The following is a 20,381-nucleotide window of genomic DNA, read 5'->3' as shown; positions in this document are numbered from 1 at the left end:
GGCAGCGCCCCCTGATCTTCCCGACCGCAGGGGGTCCCCTTCCGGAGTATCCCATTTTCCTTTGCCTTGTTTTGCTATTGTCTGCAGCTCAGAAACAAGTGGCTTCAACCCAAACCTGTCAAATTTGGTCTTGTTGCTAGTTATTCAAGCCTACGGAGTAGACACGCATAACTCCGCACAGTATGCAGAGTGCGTCTACTCGGTACACAGTGCCCACTTTGTCCCAGGGTGCTGGTTCCTCCTTCACCACGTGGCAAGTGTCGGTCCGTATGTCGCAATTTCCCCCGGGGCAGATCATGACGACGGTTGCCGCGAACCTGACTCGTTACGCCCTGAATCCTGCAGTTGGCACACACTGCTTCCCAGTTCCAGCTCTGGACACCTTCTTCCCACCATTTTGCGCTGCCTTCCTCCTCCCATTTTGTAGCCTGTCTCCTTCCTGCGCTTTTTGCACATTTTCTTCTCCCTAGCGAGAATCAGAGCCTCATTTCAACACTAAAATTAGACACCAATAATACAAGTAGACCAAAAAGAATAATCAAGAGAATGTCAAGTCTTGAGTCTGTTTGTTCAAAAAGTATCTGCGACGAGGATTACTATGTATCATACAGAATAATATGTCCATGTGCAAAGTTCATGTCTGCCTACAGATCTCGATTTCGTTTAGAACCCCCTTCGACCCGTCCTGCCACATAAAAGGGCAACTGCAACTCGTCTGCGTATCTGACAAAATGTGGTGCTCGCTAACCAACGCCAATTCAATGAGGCTTGCTGCCTATATCATAGCAACTGAGCGTAAAGTCGTGACTTTTTAAACTCCTGCCCGGTCTAATTTTCAGAGTCATAGTTGATGTCCTGAGCTTGTACGGCACAAGCTCGCAGATAATAATGGTGGAAATGACCATCACTTGGAGACAACCGTGGCTGAACGCAACCGACATGTCTATCCCTAGCTGGGCTGGCCTGTCCGCCTTTCGCATGGCACTCCAAGAGAGACGTCATCGTTGCAGGGATGTCTCATCGCAACAACAACTGATCGAGTGCCAACGTATAGGGGAGAACTGTGGTTCTCCTTGCAATCTCCAAACGTTCGATAGTGAAAAAAATAAAGCGTTGCTTGACTCGCTCACTCAGGACTGGTGCCCGCATCTGAGGACGATGAAGCCCCATGACATCCTTTCTCATGTCTTTTCATGTTGCTCCGCACGCTGAAATATTTGCCACAGCCTTGGTGGTTGCATTTAAAGGGTTTCTCTCCTGTGTGTGAATGAGTGTGGATCTTTAGCGAACTTGGTCGCGAAAAGAGTTTGTTGCACGTTGGACAAGCGTATCTTTCCTGGGATTGTGGATATGAGGGTGGATTAGCTGGTGGATAATAGTGGTGATGTTGCCATGTTGGCGCGACTTGCATGTCCATAGGTGGGAGAGCAGGTGCAAAGTGAGTGGGCAATGGTCGCTGATTCGCGACCCCTCGGTACGGAGCGTTGCCCTCAGAAGCATCAGAGCGCGGCCGCCTCGGTGGAGGTTCCATTGTTGTTTGGTCTCTCGACGTCCAGGCAGGTGCACTGGTTGAAAGGATTGGTGGAGGCCCCGCTGTGGTTTCCGGGGGTTGGGCGTGTGTGCTTCCCCGATGCACATAAAATTCAGGATTAGTACTTGTCATCGCCGTTGGATAATGGGGAGGTAGGCCAATTCCTCCACTGGGAGATCTTTGTGTTGGTGACAATCGGGGAAAATCGAAACTTGACGCCGGTGGAAGCTCTGGGGTTGGTGGAGGCAGATTTCGAGGACTTTCTGTTACCGCGCTCAAATCGGACGTTGCTGTGATGCCCTGAGAACTTCCAGATACCCTTCGCGAATTGTTGAATAAAGCCGCCGAATCTATTGTTGGCCACGTCAGACTCCAAGGGAGATGATTAATTAGTGGGTAACTGACTCTTACCTGGGCGTTCCGAGACGGCCTAGAGAGACCTGTATTTGGTCTCGCTAATGTGTCGGGCGAAAGGAGAGGATTGTTGGAGGATGAGAAACTGTGGTGATCACGACTGAAGGTGTCATAAGTCATGATTAACGAAAGGGCCATTGAATAATTCACGCGTCCGATTGTCAACCAGATTTGTTACACAGAGCCCGCAGTGATCATGCACTGTTCGAGGGACAAAAGTCAATCTGCTTGAACAGTGGTCATCCGCCGTGGGGACCAGATGTTCGGAACGACTGATTGAAGAGGAGATTGCCGAAGTTAAAGAGGAACTCTATCGTGGGAGAGAACTGATGTGACCACGGTAGATGAAGTTGTTGTGAGCACACCACAAACAGTGAGCCTGGTGAGTGTATGAAGAAGAGAGTGAGGCGGGGGTAGGATGTTGTGGTTAAAGGACTGGCCAGAAGAGGAAAAGAGATAAAGAAAGTGCCCGCCTAAGGCCTGAATGGGAGCCGGTGGGATGTTCCACAGCTCTGGCGTCGCAGTAGGCAGGACGACACACGAGCTTTCAAGATCCGATTGTGGGTGTAAGCGTTGATGTACTGGAGACTGGTGGAGCCTTGAGACCGCTGGCATAAAGCAGGCCCTCTCCGAACCGAGGAAGCTTCTGTGGCGAAGATCGTCGAGAGAGTAGTCGGTGGTTCGACCAGGCAGCTAGAGTTGTCCAGGTGTATGAAGACCAGCAGGGAAAGTGGAAGAGTGGAAGTGTGGAAGTGGGCTAGGTGGCTGTCCAATGTGCATGGGACGATGTGCAGGCTTGGTGAAGATCAAAAGTGGGTGGGAGATGAGTGATAAAGGTACCGTCTATTCGTCTGGTATTCTTGACGATAGTTCAGTAGACTAGTTTTCGGAATTCCACAAACAACGGACCGACAATAGAGCAGGAAAGGATCAAAGCTCTCGACTCCATCTACCACGATGGGTGCCGAGACGACAGGAGTGTTTGTGGATGTGGCTTCAGACACGAGGACGACGGGAGGTGGACGCCAGCCGTTGGCGTCAGGGTGCGTTAGGTGTGCGGTGACAGCGTAGGAGCGAGAAAGGACCAAGAACATCCACCCTCCACCCTCCAGAGGAGGGGACTAGGGCTCGGGACAGACTCTTTTTGGGAGGAAACACTGTGCTCCGTAGATGCAGTTACCACTTCGGGCGCCAGAGGTTTGCACGGAATGGCTTGTGCTCTGGTTGAGTTGAGTTGACGAGAGCACTGAGAGGCGAGGGTAAGCAAGGATAGCCGCGCCTACACCGATGGTACATGGGCCTGAGGGCAGAGTGGAGCACGTGGAGGCATCCTGCTGGATGAGCTGCCGTGCGTGCGTGTCCAGGGATGCTCGACAGAGGTTGTAAGCGAGGGACGTGCAGGGTTCTTCCACTACAGGAATACGCTACCGGCCTACCCACTACTCACTTCGCACTACCAACGCATATGTAGGTAGGTACCTACGCCTTGGTAGCTGCCTGCTAAGGGACCAGGGCCCCAGGGCCCCAGGGACGTGAGGTGACACGCCCCGGTAAAGGCCGTGGTTGGCTGATCATCGGAATTTCCGCATCGCGTCGCCCCTCCGCTGCTTGCATTTTGGCTCAATGGCGCCCTGAATATGGGATATCAGTCGCCCACCTGCCTTGGCCATTGAGCTCCATGCCTATGCGTAGCGTCTACGTAGGCCTGCACAGCTTAGACCTTAGACCTGGGTCCGCTGAAGTCAGATGGATCTCAGTCCCTCTGCCATGCCTGCACTGTCCAACTTTGATTGTGCACGTTGTCGGTTTCAGAATGGTCCGGCAATCTTGCATAGCTATAGTCTGGTGGCGGCAAATTCTCAGGGTCTGACGCACAGAAAATGATATCAAGATGCAGGACCACTTGGATGCGTGGATACCCATGTATTAACAAAATCGCTTGACCGCGACAAGAACAAAATGTTTCATAGAGTCCAGTAAATTATGCCCCTAAGGATCTGGTTAGGGATGGGGTAATTATATTGACGATGTTGACGGGAGCATCCATGCGAGCTCCGATGGGCTGGACCTACAAACGAATGCAGCATGCCTCGGGGGATGGCGGAGACGACGAAATTAGTGGCAAATAACTGACGTGAGCAATAAACATTACGCAGAAACTTGACTGTATCACGGAGGTGCCCAAAGGTGACGGTCATCGTGGTTAAGCGTGCCCAAGACCAATATGTAACGGGTATTAGAATCGAGATGAAGTTCCTAAGCCCCGTACGCCAGAGTTTGAGCCATGCGCCTGCCGAAGCGATCACCGATTAAGCGGCAATCGTGGGGACCAAGAGACCAGGGACCCTGGGAGTAACAGGGGCCGGGGGGCACAGGCGTCCATCTCTCGCAGCTGTCAGACCAAGGCTGAACTACGCATGAATTAAGCCGCTGTGGTCGCTCTAAAGATGGGTTTCTAGGCTAGGGTTTCACTGATTTGGACCTGGAAGGGAGCGTAAAAAATCGACTATTGTGATATTTACAGGTGGTTTAGCCTACCGAGTACTGTAGAGTACCTGTGCGTTCGCACTCATGCATAACGGCCGAAGCACTCCCTGGCTAAGTTAAAGTCTCGGGCTCTTTCTGGAGTACAAGGTAAAATGTTGTCTGCTACTCCGACTGACTCGATCCTCCCAACTACTTTACCACTACACACATCCTGGGTTTCCCACCACGGATAATACCCCCTGTCCTTGCCACGAATCTTGAATTTTTAGAGTAGTATTGTACGCTTGCCAGTAAAGACAATGATCGCGCAGGCATTTTGCTCTCTCACAATTGTCTCAAAACCCGAATCTCCATTTCGAAGGCTTTTCTTTCCCCCGGGATATTCCGCTTTACAAAAGCAAGCAAGAAAAACCGCTGTGGTGCCACGCCAGAGCGTCTATTTATAATAATTTGCACACCTACGGAGTAAGTACATATGTATGCACCTACATAGCGGTACCTAGTAGTTTTGTAGCAGCCCGGAGATACATGCACAAACGCAAAAGTAGCACCTCTGGGGATGGATACGGGCATTGCTATGGGCATGCTTAGGTAGGTAGGTACTTGAGCCCAAGGTGACGACTATCAAGTCTCGCTTAACTGATTTTGCGTCTGGGCATGGAAGCAGGTCCAATCAGGTGGCCCCGAATTTGGCTTGCAGCCCCGGAAGTAATCCTCAAACCCACTAGTGCTCTCGCTTACAACATTCAGAGGGTACTGAGCGCTTGACTAGCCAACAACTGCTCACAGCACCACGGTAAAGATGCACAAAATGTACGTACAATCTGGCTCCAGGACTTTTGTTGAGCGGACTGCATGCCCGTGTGTTATTCTTGAAGCGGGCTAAACGATGCGAGATGAATAATGTCAAGGGCCAGATCCGTGTTGAAATGTTGCGATCCTACACCGTTGTGGCACCGTGGGCAAGTACCTCTGCTGATTGATTGTCACACCTTGAGCCCTTGATGGCCGGCTGAAGCCCTGAAGGTTAGAGCCGTTGAAAGTGGAGGCCAGCCACGCGTGTCGATCCTGTTGCACATGGCGAGATGCGAGGTCTGATCGACGCCGGCGTCATCCTCGTTATTTCCCACTGGACGCTAGAGCCCGAGGCGCCCACCTGGATTACTGGGATTCTGGACTGCCACTGCTTTTTACTAAGCGTCTGCGTAGGGCGTCCGGCGCAAACCTCACGCCTAAAGCATATGGTAATTGTTGGCTAAAATTGATTCAGCTCGGTCCAGCCTGCCAAGCTGGAACCGAAAAGCTAGCTCATACTACACGTAAGAGAACTCGCAATTAAAGCTCCGACACCAGAGGGACAAGCTGACCGTTCTCATCCGTATTTTTTTCCACCTTGGGAATTTATCAAGACCATGCCAAATGAAATGGGCCGACTGGCCTCGGCCCGGCTAAACACGACTTTTGATTCACGAGCCACTGTTTGAGAATCGGATTTTAGCCATGCACAAGTGCACAGTAGCACCCACGTGGTTGATCCTTGCCTAGAACCGCTCGTTAAAAAATGATGTACTTATGCGTGGACGTCTACTTGTCACTTTCATGGTCAATGCTTGCGACGTCGCCCAATCCGTTCAATCCATCAGCTCCTGGTGCGGTGCCCGCCGATTCTCAAGACTTCTTGTCACTGGACCAGGCCGCTGTCCCACTAAGTTAGACCATGCCAAACACCTCAGCTACTATAATGCAAGGTCGACAAATGGAGCTATCGTATGCACAAAGAAAATGTAATTATGCGGATGCCCTCCCGTGGAGTTGTGCCGGACGGTAGTCGACAGGGCTCCTGCAGTAGCATCTCCCGTGGTGCCCCACGGCTGATTGAAGCTTTGGACTACGACCAGCTTGTCTACTCGTCCCTCCCTACAGGCTGCAGCTGGTCTACCTACTCCGTACTCTTATGGCCTCGGTCCCTAGCCCGACGGCTGAACTATGTCTGTGCTCGGACGTTGTTGGTGGGGTTTCTAGACAGGGGTAAGAACCACACATTCGGTACAGAAGCACAGAAGGTAGGAAGCCCGCCTAGAATGTTCGTGCGTCAGCCAAAGACCACAACCTGCTGCGTGCATTGCATGTCGACTGAAAAGCACATCCGTTTTCGCCCGCGGTGCATGCCAACTCCCGGGAACACATCCTAGGGTGAAGCGGAAGTCGAGCATGTTGGGCGTCACATCTTCGTGAGATGCTTTTTTCTGCTTTTTTCAGGCTCTGACTCCAAATCAAGGACTGCCACCCGCTGTTTGCTGACTGTTTCGGCAAATAACTACGAATAGTCAGACTGCCTGGCCGGGGAGGAGGAGATTAAGGGCGATATCTCTTCGCTTGGAGTTGACCATCCCTCATGGTGATCTAACTAAACTTCGAGCGGGGCCAGAGACACCGCTTTGTGATGTACGAGGATGTTCAGAATGATCCTTGAGATGATGACTTGTCTCTGACTTCTCCGTGTTACAGACACATCACAGCCATGTGGAATGACCCCAGATAGACTGCAGCAACTAAGGCTGGGACGCACACGAACACGACTTTGGCTGTTTGGGAACCGTCTCCACATACCACATGGAAGAATACGGGTTGACCTGAAATCACCACCAACCAAGTTCCAAGATGCTTCATCCCGATTCCCAATGGCGTCCCGCACATGGGAAAAGCCATCAGAATCACCAAAATCACCCCACTCTCGTGCAGATCCTCGTCGATCCCCATCCACAGTCATAAGCGTTTTGGTGGGCTCCAGCATCAGAGCCGCACAGTCACCCAATGGATTATTTGAAACTCTACTCCGTAGAAACAGTTGAGACGAGCTACAAGCACTCCATGTCATTCAACCTTTGCCCACTCTGGGTCTGCTCCTCTAAACCCCCCCAAGAGACGAGAATCTCGCAACTTAGTCAGTACTACGTCAGTGCTGACTTCAGACGTCTTTGAGGACACGAGTTCATTGAAGATTCAAATCTCGCATCAATGAGTCTAGGCCGTTGAGGTACGTGTAAAAACCAAGTGATTTAAATCACCACACTTCAAAATGCCTGGTGGGCTTCTCGGCGTGGTGGTATGGAGGGCAATAGGGGAGGACTCGGCCTTTACCCAGAGATGTTGTACGTACATTCTGCAGGGGCTCGGGGGGCCTTGGACAGGTTGGTCAGAGCAAAGCCAGGGCTAGATGCCATGATGCATGCAGCACCTTACGCATACAGCCTGCTGTACACGTATTAGTAGTTAAAATAGTGCACCCCTGCCTACTCTGATGAATAAAGTATGCGTACAACAAAGCAAGGTCAATGGTGTCCACCTAGCGTGTGAGATTTTTTGGTCCTGCCGTCCATCCGGGCAAAAGAAATACGAGCACACGTGTAGGAGGGGCCTGGGCCCTGGGCCAGGGATTCGTCTCGTAACCTACCAGGGTTAACCAATTGTTGTCATTTATGTACGAATATGTACTCCGTAATTCTCAAGTACAGTAGGTTTGTTTTGAGCCATGTACTCCGTAGCTAGTGGGAGCAGGAAGTATACTTAGAACCAAGCGCGTTGCGTTGCCTCGAGTTCCCCTACGGTTGCATGTGACCGACGCCAGCGGAATAACAATTCCTCAATACTCCGTAGTTTCGACGGCTCTATCCAATGTTGATCTAGTTAGCTCCATCTGTCAAGTTTACCGCTCTGGGACAAGCATCGAATCCTTCGAGGTCCAGAGCAGACAAGTTCATGCACAAGCTGGTGCGCCAGGTCTTGTTACTGCTTGCCAGCCAAGGTACAACAGTGCCGGGCTCTGTCGTCGACTTCATCTGCCGGCCAGTGCACACGTCAAGTGCGAAAGAGGCCCGATATTCCCGTTGACTTATTTTAGAGGAGTCCATTAACCGAAGAATGATGCTCACAAATATGAGGCTGAGTGACAGAAGGCTCCATCAACCGCCCTTTAGAGCATGACACCTCGTTGCGAGCTCATACCTTTCCACGCATGGCCTAATTCTCTGCAGACGAGAATACTTAGTTCTACAACAATCTGCTGTCCGAGTCTCGCCGAGAAGTGATGAAGCATCGTTTATGAAGCATAGTAAGGAGTAGTAGGAAATACCTAGACTCTTCATGCATATTCTCCACTCTGGAAATTCGTTTTTTGTAGGCTTACGACGTGCGTTGCACAGGCAAGGAAGGCACAGATCAGGGATCCGGGGGGGATACGAGCGAGCTATTGCTTCACTTACAGAATTTGCTGCAAGTTTTCGCGACTCAAGCAGAAGAGAGCATCAATCTAGCCAAAACCAGAGCTAGCGACGTCAACAACATTGCTTCCGGCAGTGAGGTCAACTCCTTGAGGGAACAATGTGCCGATCGGTCAAAACTCTCGAGGCAGAGACGTAAGAAGATGATGAATATCATTATCATCCCCAGCCATAGGACTTTTCGATGCCTGGCGATCATGTCGCAGCCTTGTCCAAGCCTCTCAAAGCTAATCGCAATCCTTCCCTGTTGATCGGCGATTGACTTTTAGTACCTACCCAAACAAGGAGTTATAGCGTCTATCCAGAGCCCCTAAGAAGCTTTTAAGTTTGCTGCATCTGCCCGACGACACATCTGTCTTGGGAAGCAAAGCACTTACCGCCAAAATAAATGACAATCTCTAGTCGCCTACATGAGCTAACTTCGTTCCCTAACGCTTTCGAATGTCTCAGAATTGGCCTCGGCTACATCAACAGCTTTTGACACCTATCTCTGAAATCGTCACTGAATGCAACCAAGCAGTAGAAAAGACAGCATGAATGCCAAATGTTCGGAAGCAGAGGAAGTAGGTAAGTGGTCTGAGGTTACAGTAGTATACACAGACGAGTCAGTCCACCAGTCCCTTTGGGGAACTACCATATCTTGGAAGGGGCTAGGCGACCTAATGCGGGTTCGCCCTTGAGCTCGCGTACCTCGATTGGTAAGTGATTGTGGGCTTGATTTGGATGTTCAGTGTTGGCAATCCCCACAAAGTTCCCAAAAGGGCGATTCAAGGATATGTCGCTTCAAGGATATGTCGCTTCAGGGATATGTCGCTTCAGGGATATGTCGCTTCAGGGATATGTCGCTTCAGGGATATGTCGCTTCAGGGATATGTCGCTTCAAGGATTTGTCGCTTCAAGAATATGTCGCTTCAAGAATATGTCGCTTCAAGGCGGGCAACAGCTTTTCCGGGGATCCGCCCATGCCGAGCTGAAAACACAGACCGACAGAATATGCTACTATATGCTATCAGGACGCGTCCGTCGTGAAACTACTTTAGTACTGCTACTCCTTCTACAGACTACAGTCTGTAGGATTTCGCTACCAGATCGAAATGAGAACAATGAGTCAAAATTGAATCAACTACTGTATGACTTCTCACCTCGCTTCCATGTACGCAGGCAGCTGGCGGAGTCGTTCACGCAGCACTTCCTCACACCGTCGATCTTGGCTCTCTCCTCGTCTAAACATCCAGGCATCCCAGTATGTATGTCAAGGTAGTACTGATGGTGGATGATCCACATATGTCAGTTAACGGTTTTCGACTTGACGAGGTGGGTGATTCGATCGCTTGCTGTCATCTTCCAACTGCCGATTCAGCGAGTCCTGAACGTCTTGTCTCAGGACAATTGAGGAGTCCAATTGTCAAGAATATATTACTAATTCGAAGAAAATCCGGATAACATTGATTTGCCGAAATACGAAACACGAAGATTCATACGCTTGAGGCAGAGCCGAGTGTTCACTACAGTGCACAGGCGAACGAACACATATCAATCTTGGATCTACAGTGGCGTCCATCCCCGGACAGGAGAACTTCATTATCCGACAGGGACTGGGGAACTCCTCCCCAGCTCACGTGGAAGTTTAGGCCCTCAGGGTCTCCGTGGCTGTCTTTAACCACGCCGCTTTTACACTCGTTTATGTATCACATCATCGTGGGCATCTTATGTCACCTTACCGTTCTTCATCCCTCCTGTTGTCTCAAAACGAACACTTTCTAGCATTTACGTGGGTAAAGGTTTGAACTCCCCGAGACCCCTGTGGATCTCTTGCTGGTTCACATCCTGTCTCCTCCGCCATTGTGTTCTTTCACGTCACTTTACGTAGATGTAATTGCTGTGGAGGACAGAAATCATTATATGGGAGTACATCTGAGCTGAAAGGTGGACGTTCACGGCCTTCGCCGCCTCCCGTAGTAGTCTAAATATAAGGATAGTCTTTCATTACGAGAATGTATATCAACCAAGGCCAAGACTGTGTCACTCTCCCCAACTTAACATAAATTCGTATGTGGTCAAAGCTCCTATAACCAACTCATTATCATTGTCTATGAATGTCTATGGGGATGGAACTCCCAGTCTAAACCATATCTTTGGGGTGTGACTGGCGACCTTTGTTACCTTCGCGGCGTCCAAGTATCGATTCGAAGAATGATGGAAGTTTTCGCTCCTCTTCATTTTCGCGTGACTCTCCGCTCCTTGGTGTATCAGTCTCTTCTTCTTCGACATGCCTCTGTCGTCTGTTGGACTTGCTCAATGAAGCCACCCGGATTAGAGAAGTAGTACTGCTGTCCTGAGCACGTCTAGTGCTTTCTACTTCATGTCCGGTCAGGGTGCCCGTTCCAGCACCTCTTGATCGGAATATCGGGCTCTTCCAATGATTCATGACGTGTTCACAAAGTCCCATGAAGATAGCACCACCGATGATGTTCCCGAGTGCTGCAGCAGACTGGTTGTACCATTGCCGTCCAATGGTAGAAGGACCAGCACCGTACATCAGGCCCAACGACGTGAAAAACACTGTTATTGGCACATGGTCAGAATCACCTTGCCTTGAGGGGGGGCCATGAAATTGTTTAGACATACTATTGGCGACGCAATGCTCGAATCCGCAGATGACGAACATGACCACTGGAAACCAAAGCGCTATAATCTTCCCGGCCGCACCTCGAGCCGCAATACCGAGTGTCATGGCCATACAGACCATGATGTTCGCACCGATACCCCGAATGAGAACTTGTCCCCACGCTGTTCCTTGTTAGCACATCCGCGGGTTCCGACACTTCTGCTGCATGTAGACCTACTCAGATGCTCGAGTTTAGCAAGGACGACATAGTCCAGGTATGAGCGATACTGTGGAGTCCCGAACATGTTGCCCAGATAGCCAAAGAAGTAGGCCATGAACAACGTGCCGCCCCAATTTCCAATGTAGACGAGGAGCCAATTGAGGAGCAAGGCTCTGAATGGAACCACACGATTGTACCATCCTGAGAAACATGGTCAGAGCTGGAAACGACATAATTCTGCCCATCGAATGTCACATACCAATGGCCATGGTCATAGTGTTGCCGGTGAAGAGGTCTCCGCCAAACATGGCAATCATGTGCAGTGCTATAGGTAGACCATTATTAGTCATCACTGACTGTCCTCCTCTTCTGATCATGAATAGGTATCAACACACCAAAAGCGAACCATGCACCCATGAGAAATCTGGATAAGAAAACCCAGTCCTCTCTCACGGACGCTGGGATGCCGCCCGCAGCAGAGGCTGCGGCCAATCCACCCATGCCAACCCAGACGCCAGCCAGCAGGGCTAAAAAGAGGACTTTATCTGGAGGGTTCTCGACCTTGCGGATCGAGTTGAATAGGATGGCATCTTCGAGAAGGAGACCCGACAGCATTTCTGATGGGGCCGCATGGTGAGAGGTGCCCAGAGAGCGAGCCTCAGGGTACTGGAGGAGATGGGTGTTATGGTGAGTCGATTGTCTTGAGGTGTGGGTGAGGGGATCGACGTCGTTTCCTTTCTGTGTAACATGTCCCTCCTCTTTGACGCCATTGCTTCGAAACATGTGTTCTGAGGAGGCCTGAGTCGACGACATTGTCGTGGCGGTTTGGCCAGCAAACTTTAGGGATTGGGCATTTGTTGTGGAAAGATAGAGGGTAAAGTATAAGAACTCATCTCTGGTGATCTTGCTCGCTGAAAAGCCCTCAAGACGTTATCAGTAGCCTAAAATAGGTGCAGGGTTCAAAGATTGTAGCCGCTTTAATAGGATGCAGTGATGAATACGAGTAGTTAACAACCGTGCTAAAAGCTGCATAGGCCCGGATGCCGTCTAGACTACATCCGTGGGCAATGGGGAGCTTGATCGACGATAGCGACAAGCTTTTGTTGGGAGGAAAGGCTGGGCGTCGCTCCAACAGCCACCGTTAAACCAACTATTCCTCCTAGTCTCACACCATCCGTGCGCCGTTAGGTCTTGGCTGCCGTCGAAGGAATCGACAAGAATGGCCCAACAGCATCTTCTGATGCACGTGGCGGAGATCCCGATATAGGAGCGGTAAAAATTTCTTGGAAGCCTTATCAACCCAGTGTAGGAATCTGGTGTATCATCAAGGTGACTCTGAGTCTTCAGTGCTCTCTGTCAGGATCGTCTCAGAGCGGAGCAGCGAACCTAAAGGCATTGCGTTCATCGCAATCTTGATCCAAAATGACTATCTCCATCTTCAGTGCCAAACAATATGACCGGACGTTCTTTGACCAAGCCAAAGATCGCTCGGGCATCAAGCTGACGGTCCGATACCATGGAGAGTCTCTCTCCCGCGAGACTGTGGCCCATGCTAAAGACGCAACGGCTGTCTGTGTCTTTGTCAACGATGTTGTGAACGCCGACGTCCTGAAGGAGCTCCACATATACGGCGTGAGAGCTATCCTCCTTCGATGCGCTGGATATAACAACGTGGATCTGGTAGCCGCCGAGCAGTTTGGATTCTTCGTGGCCAACGTGCCCTCGTATTCTCCGGAATCGGTTGCCGAATACGCTGTCGCTCTCGTCCAGTCACTCAACCGCAAGACATACCTGGCCCACGACCGTGTGAGATTGGGAAACTTCACCTTGGATGGGCTTCTGGGTTTCGCGCTCAACGGCAAGACTGTTGGAATCATCGGTACCGGGAAAATTGGCGTCTGTTTCGCCCGCATCATGCATGGCTTTGGCTGCCGCCTTGTGGCGTATGACCCTTTTCAAAACGAGGAGTTTGCCAAGTACGGCGACTTTGTCGAGCTGGGGGCTTTGCTGGAACAGAGTGACATTGTCAGTTTGCACTGTCCTCTCCTCGAAAGCACGAGGCACGTCATAAATAAGGATACTCTGAAACAGATGAAATCGGGAGCCATGTTGGTGAACGTGTCTCGTGGCGGCTTGGTCGATACCGATGCGGTGATTGAATCGCTCAAGGAGAGGCACCTCAGTGGGCTAGCTTTGGACGTCTACGAACGAGAAGGATCTGTTTTTTACACGGATCATTCAACAGACATTATCGACGACGATGCTCTAATGCGCCTTGTGTCGTTTCCAAACGTCATCATCACTGGCCACCAAGCCTTCTTCACCGGCGAAGCCTTAACCGAGATCGCCTCCGTGACCTTGGACAACATGATCTGCTTTTCCCAAGGAGTGCCATGCAAAAATAATATCTTACAAGGGAGTCTACTAGCCCGACAGTCTTCCAAACCTCTGCGGATATGAAAAGAGGTGACAAGCTTCACAACCACAATTTACCATAACTGCTCAATTACGACCCACGCTCGACGCTCGACACGATACGATACGATAGGTTGCCACAATCACGCCCTGAATAATCTTCAACACATTCAATGGTGGGCCCATTATTCCTACATGAGCCACCACTGAGTGTGCTTTTGAGAGCCAATCAATGGATTCATTCGAGGCGACCGGTACCTCCATATACTGCATTCTCAGCGGTGACGTAACCTGGCCTCTGGTGGAAGCTCATCTTACAGTTCTTGAATCTCTCTGCTCAGCTCCCGGGCGCCCGCTCGTCAGTGACGGATAGTTCTCCTTTGTGCCAAACTCTCTCCTCAACGTATCCCTATCATTTTTGTGCTTTATATAGTGTTTCCAGTCCTCGTCGATCGTGGTTGCTATGTCGCAACCGATCTACTTGATTGTCCCAACTTTTGACTGCTAGGAATGGAGTCATGAAGAGCTGCGGACCAGAGTCTTCTCATATGTCAGATTTCAACTTAAATAGATTCATCGATCTCCAATCAACGAGTAGTATTGGCTTGTGACGTTTGGACGATGATAGTAATATCCCAGAAGTCTAAAGCTGTCCGTGTAGTAAGTCTGAGACTTGACCTTCGAAATCCAATCAAGGATAAAGAAGAGCAGATGTAGGACCGGTGTTAATTCACCTATTAAACTCAGCACATGGGAAAGGCGACGCAGATCACGTGGATGGTGACTTAGTAAGGGCAGGGCGGCGGCGCCAAGTTACTCATCAGGCGGAGCGTCCAGGCAGACTCCCCGACACTTGGCGTCCCCAATACTTGGCCAACACCTGGTTGCTCCCCGCAACGGCTGTTGTTAACTATGCCGTTTTAAGGTGATCGATTCTCACGGGCCTCGTCACTTTATTCTCGATGTATGCAGCCTTATACTACTGTACAACATTCTGTCGCGGCGTCCACTGCAAGTTTGACTTTGTATGATATTGTGACCTTGTTATCACTCAGTGTAAGACCTTTGGGGGATGCAATACCTTTGACCCTTTTGCGCAAGCTTCCCTGCTGTTCTCGCCACAACAGGATCGCAACTGCCGTTTTCCCACCATGGCACTCGTACCTGCTGACCTGGAGAAGTACGAGGTCAAAGAAATCATCGGTAAGTAACCCGCAGACAATGTGCCTTTATTCCGTATTCTCCATTGCCTCATCTAACCAGTTCTCAGGTCGAGGGTCATTCGGAATCATCCGAAAGGTACGCAGGAAGCAGGATGGACTCGTAAGTTGACAAACACCCGCTTCAAAAGTCTCCTACTAACGATTAACCTAATCATGTGCAGATCCTGTGCCGAAAAGAAATCAACTACTTGAAGATGTCAACAAAAGAACGGGATCAGCTCCACGCCGAGTTCTCCATCTTGTCCTCACTCAAACATTCAAACATCGTTGGCTATTATCACCGAGAGCATTTGAAAGACACCCAGGAACTGTACTTGTATATGGAATATTGTGGTGGAGGCGATCTCGGTACGGTCATCAAGGACCTTAAAAAGAACAACGAATATGCCAAAGAAGAGTTCGTCTGGAGGATCTTCAGCCAAATTGTCACGGCGTTATACCGCTGCCATTACGGAGTCGACCCGCCGGAACCAGGCAGCGAACTGTCTCGACAAAAAGATGGAAGACCTGTTTCTAGAGGAAAGATGATTCTGCACCGTGACTTGAAGCCAGAGAATATCTTTCTGGGAGAGGATCAATGCGTCAAGCTCGGCGACTTTGGCCTATCAAAGCTCATGCAATCCCATGATTTTGCCTCGACTTATGTCGGCACCCCCTTCTACATGTCTCCAGAGATATGTGCCGCCGAAAAATATACCCTTCATTCCGATATTTGGTCCCTTGGCTGTATCATGTACGAGCTATGCACCAAAACGCCCCCATTCAACGCCACTTCGCATATTCAGCTCGTCCAGTGCATCCGAAAAGGCGAGTTCAAGCCGATCCCTAGCATCTATTCGAAAGACCTAGCAAATGTCATCGCCAGTTGTCTCAAGACTAATCCGATGCACCGCCCCGACACCGTCTCCTTACTTTCAATTCCATACGTTTGGGTCTCACGCCGTCAGCAAGAGATGGTTGTCATAAGCAAAGCATTGAAGACCAGAGAGGAGCTGGCAGAACACAAGCTGAGACAAGCAGAAGAGAGGCTGTCCGCCCTTGAGGCCGACAAGGCATCAACGAGGCTCGAGCTTGATGCCCAGGTTCGTCGAGAATGGGAAGTGAGGGCCAGGCTTGAAATCGACCGTCAAGTCCAGCTAGAGCTTGATAGGCTGCGCAAGAAGTTCGATAGTGAAGTGGAACAAAAGGTGTCGGCAGCCCTCGCCCTACACCACCGCGCCACAGAATCCAGACCATTAAAGGAGCTTCGCAACCTCAACATCCCGGTGTACGATAAGGAAAATCACGACCCTAGTTCCTCCATCAACACCGAAGGCGAGGACGACTTTCCTTCACAGACTGATCTCAGCGACTTCTCAGATGGATTAATGCTATCGCCAAATACATCCAACACTAGACACATCCCACCCAAGAAGTCGAGAACTCCTCTTGCACGCGCCAAAACCACCTTCGACTCTCCTGCAGATGTCCAAATGGGAGAGCCATCACCGATGTCGATTAGTTCGCTTTCGCTTTCACCGCGCCGCAATGCTGCTGCGCAGGCCACGGCAAATGCCACCGTCACAGCTGCTAATGCAAGGAACATTTTTGCACGTGCAGAGCGTCAGAAGGCAAGATGGGAGCCAAAACTCGCCTACAGCTCAGAGGACGACGAAGAAGATCTCGACTTTGCGGATGATTCGGACGATGATATCCCTGATCTACCAAGTCCGACAAAAGCCAAACCTCAGATTGCTGACACCGACCCTTTCAAGCATCCAAACCCTTCGTGGAAAGCCAAACCTGCTTTGACGAGGCAAAACACTACAGCGACGATGCAAAAGCTGATCACCAAACCCTCTCTTTTCCCAACCAGCAATGCCGGTGCCAAAATCAGAGCTGGAATTGCTGGGGCGGGTCTGCCTTCCACAGTACGGGGCATCCCACGGGCAATTACCGACGGTGAAATAAAGAGCAATCGCGTGAGATCGCCAAGTCCGGGCAGAGGTTTAAGCAAGATTCCGAGCCGCAGCGATCTGCGAGAGCATGCCAACGCCTTTGATGACAGCAGTACCAGTCCACTGAGACGCGCAGCGACTTCGAGCACTAAACTTAGAAGCAAATTAGCGGGCTCGAAGGAGCTGGCGGGTAATGGCGGAGTGGGCGGCCGGACTCTTGTCGAGCTCGCTCAAGCTCGAGCAGGAGGAAGGCAGGTGGTGAGCAAACCATTCTCGGAGATCAATGACCGGGAGAAAGACTCATTTGATGTACCGGTGTGGGATCCTGAGAAACATGGCGACGATATGCCCAGTCCTTTCCTCAAACGCGATGTCAGAGCGATCCGTAACATTCGGTGATGGTGAATTTGACAAGATGGGAGCGTGGGTGGGCGCGACGCATGATGGAGAGCGCTTTGACACAGATGTTCACAAAAATCTGGATTCGAGTCACCACTAACGGTCACACTGTTGGGATATAATGATGACATGTGTGATGGGACTGAAAAAATCGGGTGGGAGGAATGAGCCGGATTTGCAACGTCTCTCGGTAGCTAGAGGACGAGTCCTCTGCAAGTCTACTCCTACCCAGTTGTCGAGTTTATTCAGCGAGCATAGCATGGCGAAGAGGTCCTCGGGACACCAGCGAGGGTACTTTGACAGCATAGGCGGCGTTGAGAAAGGATGGTTATCTGGAATGTTTGGTTAGGATGTATCTGAGACACGCATTGGTGAACAAAGTCTTTGGGCGCCATCAGCGTATGTTATCAACGCACTGTTACAAAGCTGGCAGTCTATAGGTACCTACCTAGCTCATCAACTAAAGCCATTTCCTCTGTTACAGAAACAGTTCTCGAGTCGCCTACCCCCTGAATAGAGATCGGATGTCACAGCCAAAGAGGCTAGCGGCACAGAAATAACAAGAGGTTTGACAGCCCGGGATGGTAGGCCAGGCAGGCCAATCATTGATCAATTGAAAGATTCGTGCGGCTTCGACAGACGGTTCAGGCATCCTGGTCTTCGACTTCTTCGATTTGCACGTGTCTGCCATGTCTGGCTGGAGGAGGTGAACTGGGCTCGTCGCGAGCCTGAGCCACCGAGTCATCATCGCCTTCGTCCTGCTTTGCGAGTTCTTCCAGGAATCGGCGTTCTTCTTCGGCGAGTCGTTTGGCTTGAATTTGGTCAAGGGGGGAAATGGTAGTGTTGTGATCGACCTGCGGTTGAGGGGCTTCAGGTTGATGCTGATGTGGCGGTGAACGTGGTTGCTGAGAGTTTTTATATCCTTCTGCTTCTAGTCGATCGAGTTCTTCAGGCTCTAATAGACGTCCTGAGGGTCCGCCCTTGACGGCGTCCTGTTTCCGACGAACGACATCAGGAACAAAGCGACTGACAGCCTCTTTCTTCAAGTCTCGTAGCTGGGGTGCGCTCGAGTAGGTGGTCTTGGATTCAATGACAGGTGCGGGTTTTGAAGGAAGATTACGATGGTGGTTATCTTGTTGTTCCAGACCCTGCTGCGATGGGTCTTGGTGTGATCCGTATTGATTATGATTATGATTATTATTGTTGTTGTGCCGGCGGAATTCTCGAGGTATCGGTGGAGGTGTGTCTTCGGGCATGGGGATGCGTCTCACGGAATCGTCTGTGTCACTACCAGGCGACTCGCGACGACGATGTGGGAACTTGCGCTCACCATCATGCCTTCGCTTGCCCAAGACGTGGTTGTTGTTTTCTCCTTCTCTTGATCGTGAGTTCCCAAATTTAGGTGCATTGTCGCCCAGCGTCTCCCTCGCCTTGCGGACGGCTTTGAGATCTCGTTCGAGTTCTTCCAAAATGGCCTTTTCCCGTGCTTTGATGTCTCCTGAGGCTTCGAGCGCTTTGAGGTCTTGGATTTGCCGCTCGAGTCGGTCAGGGTTGCGCCGGGCGAGTTTCTCGTTTCGCTTCGCTTGTAGTTCCGCGCGGCTTTTCTTCAATTGTTTCTGTTTTTCCAGCTTACGCTGTTGTTGCGCTGGGTTGATGGAACGCTCCTTGTCGCGACCCATGGCGGATAGTGGTCTCGGTGGTCGCCTTTGCTGGTGTTGAATTGGCGCTTGTTTGCGAGATTTCTAGGAACAGAAAGAGATGGGATGGCCGACTAGACTAGCGACGTCAGAGGTTGTAGAAAAGGGCGGCAAGGTATGAGTCTCGTGATTGGCTGGACAGTCTAATTGTAGGGCGGCGCGGCTATCTCAAAGAGACATGGAATTAAAGCAGCGGAAGGGGCCATTACCTTTTATTCATCCTCTTCAGACACTGTCACCAGAGAAGCAATGCGATTGGAAGTAAAATTATATTGAATGGTTATTGGATTCTTCAGACCTCACCGGTTAGACAAAGGGTGGAATAACATTTGTCGTCGGCGTTTGGATCGATGCAGGGTTAGAGAAGAAGGGGACAAAGTACAGTAGTCTCATACACAACCTGCCGCCAGGACCTCGCGCTTCAACTCGACTAACTCAGAGTTTGGGATAGGAGCGACTCCTGCATGAACTGTAGACAGTGGTGTCAGGGCAATCGACTACTAGGAAGGCACGCTAGGATGTGTGCAGGTGGAGGGTGAAGAGTTTTGACAGGACAGTGGTCTTGATCAGTTATTGGACCATAGAATCCGGAGTTGATCAAATGGCGATCAGAACATGCAGACAGGAATCATTTCAATGCAACGAATAATGATCACGGGCGATAGAAATGGCGAGAGGGATTGGATGCGCCCGAGGACTACATGTTGAAGGGCTGCAATTATGCATACCCATATATTTTGGGGGAACATTTATTAGTGGTCTCTCACCCTTGCAGGGACCAACCCCCGCTAGCCCAGGCGGACGGTTGCCATGGTTCATGCCTAAACTTTGGCTGTGCAGGCGGTGCAGTTCCGGTGGTGCCATATGCTATCCTATGGCCGGCTCGCCATCAGACGTCAGATGCAGGAAAAAGATGAGGACAGGCACCCAAGTGTGAAGAGGTTGTAGCTGCAGTTGTAATTGGAACAATCACACAGGGCTGTACTACATAGTACAACAAGTCATGTGAAGAGCCATATGGCCCATGCGGTATGAGGTAGAAGAAGGTAGGACAGTGTCGTGCATCAATTCAGTCACTCTGCGTTGCCATGATGCCGGTACGGTGCTTGGTCTGAGGACGCTACCTTGCGCATACATATGCCTTCATGCGGGGCCGAGGCGGAGGTTGAT

At 50.7% G+C, this 20,381-nt stretch overlaps 5 protein-coding genes across 7 annotated transcripts; 2 read left to right on the top strand and 3 right to left on the bottom strand.

Annotated features, from left to right (window-relative positions):
• Positions 1-561: 561 nt before the first annotated feature.
• On the bottom strand, positions 562-2,717 carry PV10_05881 (uncharacterized protein). Its single transcript, XM_016370614.1, has 2 exons — positions 1,943-2,717; positions 562-1,881 (listed from the first exon to the last, which is right to left on the bottom strand). Exon 2 carries the CDS (start codon positions 1,661-1,663, stop codon positions 1,127-1,129), a length of 537 nt encoding a protein of 178 aa, XP_016222907.1. The 5' UTR covers positions 1,664-1,881; positions 1,943-2,717; the 3' UTR covers positions 562-1,126.
• A 7,939-nt stretch (positions 2,718-10,656) lies between these two features.
• Positions 10,657-12,626, bottom strand: PV10_05880. Of its 3 annotated transcripts, XM_016370612.1 has the most exons (5): positions 11,936-12,626; positions 11,800-11,865; positions 11,559-11,741; positions 11,341-11,502; positions 10,657-11,274 (listed from the first exon to the last, which is right to left on the bottom strand). In XM_016370612.1, the coding sequence occupies exons 1-5, from the start codon at positions 12,351-12,353 to the stop codon at positions 10,835-10,837; spliced, it is 1,269 nt and encodes a 422-aa protein (XP_016222905.1). In that variant the 5' UTR covers positions 12,354-12,626; the 3' UTR covers positions 10,657-10,834. The 3 variants fall into 3 exon arrangements, with proteins under 3 accessions (XP_016222905.1, XP_016222906.1, XP_016222904.1); XM_016370613.1 differs by having other exon boundaries at positions 11,800-12,626; XM_016370611.1 differs by having other exon boundaries at positions 10,657-11,502.
• A 104-nt stretch (positions 12,627-12,730) lies between these two features.
• Positions 12,731-14,575, top strand: PV10_05879 (uncharacterized protein). Its single transcript, XM_016370610.1, has one exon. It carries the CDS (start codon positions 12,963-12,965, stop codon positions 13,998-14,000), a length of 1,038 nt encoding a protein of 345 aa, XP_016222903.1. The 5' UTR covers positions 12,731-12,962; the 3' UTR covers positions 14,001-14,575.
• Positions 14,576-14,957: 382 nt separating this feature from the next.
• PV10_05878 (uncharacterized protein) lies at positions 14,958-17,988 on the top strand. Its single transcript, XM_016370609.1, has 3 exons — positions 14,958-15,158; positions 15,226-15,278; positions 15,340-17,988. Exons 1-3 carry the CDS (start codon positions 15,107-15,109, stop codon positions 17,512-17,514), a joined length of 2,280 nt encoding a protein of 759 aa, XP_016222902.1. The 5' UTR covers positions 14,958-15,106; the 3' UTR covers positions 17,515-17,988.
• On the bottom strand, positions 17,288-19,258 carry PV10_05877 (uncharacterized protein). Its single transcript, XM_016370608.1, has one exon. It carries the CDS (start codon positions 19,191-19,193, stop codon positions 18,159-18,161), a length of 1,035 nt encoding a protein of 344 aa, XP_016222901.1. The 5' UTR covers positions 19,194-19,258; the 3' UTR covers positions 17,288-18,158.
• Positions 19,259-20,381: the final 1,123 nt, after the last annotated feature.

Source organism: Exophiala mesophila (genome assembly GCF_000836275.1).
Source record: "Exophiala mesophila strain CBS 40295 unplaced genomic scaffold supercont1.4, whole genome shotgun sequence".
Classification (NCBI taxonomy): domain Eukaryota; kingdom Fungi; phylum Ascomycota; class Eurotiomycetes; order Chaetothyriales; family Herpotrichiellaceae; genus Exophiala; species Exophiala mesophila.
This window is presented reverse-complemented; position numbering and strand designations above follow the sequence as displayed.

Bases quoted from the DNA above. Each gene is read 5' to 3' on its own strand.
- PV10_05879 (XM_016370610.1), top strand. From the start codon at position 12,963: ATGACTATCTCCATCTTCAGTGCCAAACAATATGACCGGACGTTCTTT.
- PV10_05881 (XM_016370614.1), bottom strand. From the start codon at position 1,663: ATGACAAGTACTAATCCTGAATTTTATGTGCATCGGGGAAGCACACAC.
- PV10_05880 (XM_016370611.1), bottom strand. From the start codon at position 12,353: ATGTCGTCGACTCAGGCCTCCTCAGAACACATGTTTCGAAGCAATGGC. The intron at 11,866-11,935 runs GTGTGTTGATAC...GTCTACCTATAG, and splicing joins GGGTGCATGGTTCGCTTTTG to CACTGCACATGATTGCCATG. The intron at 11,503-11,558 runs GTAGGTCTACAT...AACAAGGAACAG, and splicing joins TGCTAAACTCGAGCATCTGA to CGTGGGGACAAGTTCTCATT.
- PV10_05877 (XM_016370608.1), bottom strand. From the start codon at position 19,193: ATGGGTCGCGACAAGGAGCGTTCCATCAACCCAGCGCAACAACAGCGT.
- PV10_05878 (XM_016370609.1), top strand. From the start codon at position 15,107: ATGGCACTCGTACCTGCTGACCTGGAGAAGTACGAGGTCAAAGAAATC. The intron at 15,159-15,225 runs GTAAGTAACCCG...ACCAGTTCTCAG, and splicing joins CGAGGTCAAAGAAATCATCG to GTCGAGGGTCATTCGGAATC. The intron at 15,279-15,339 runs GTAAGTTGACAA...AATCATGTGCAG, and splicing joins GCAGGAAGCAGGATGGACTC to ATCCTGTGCCGAAAAGAAAT.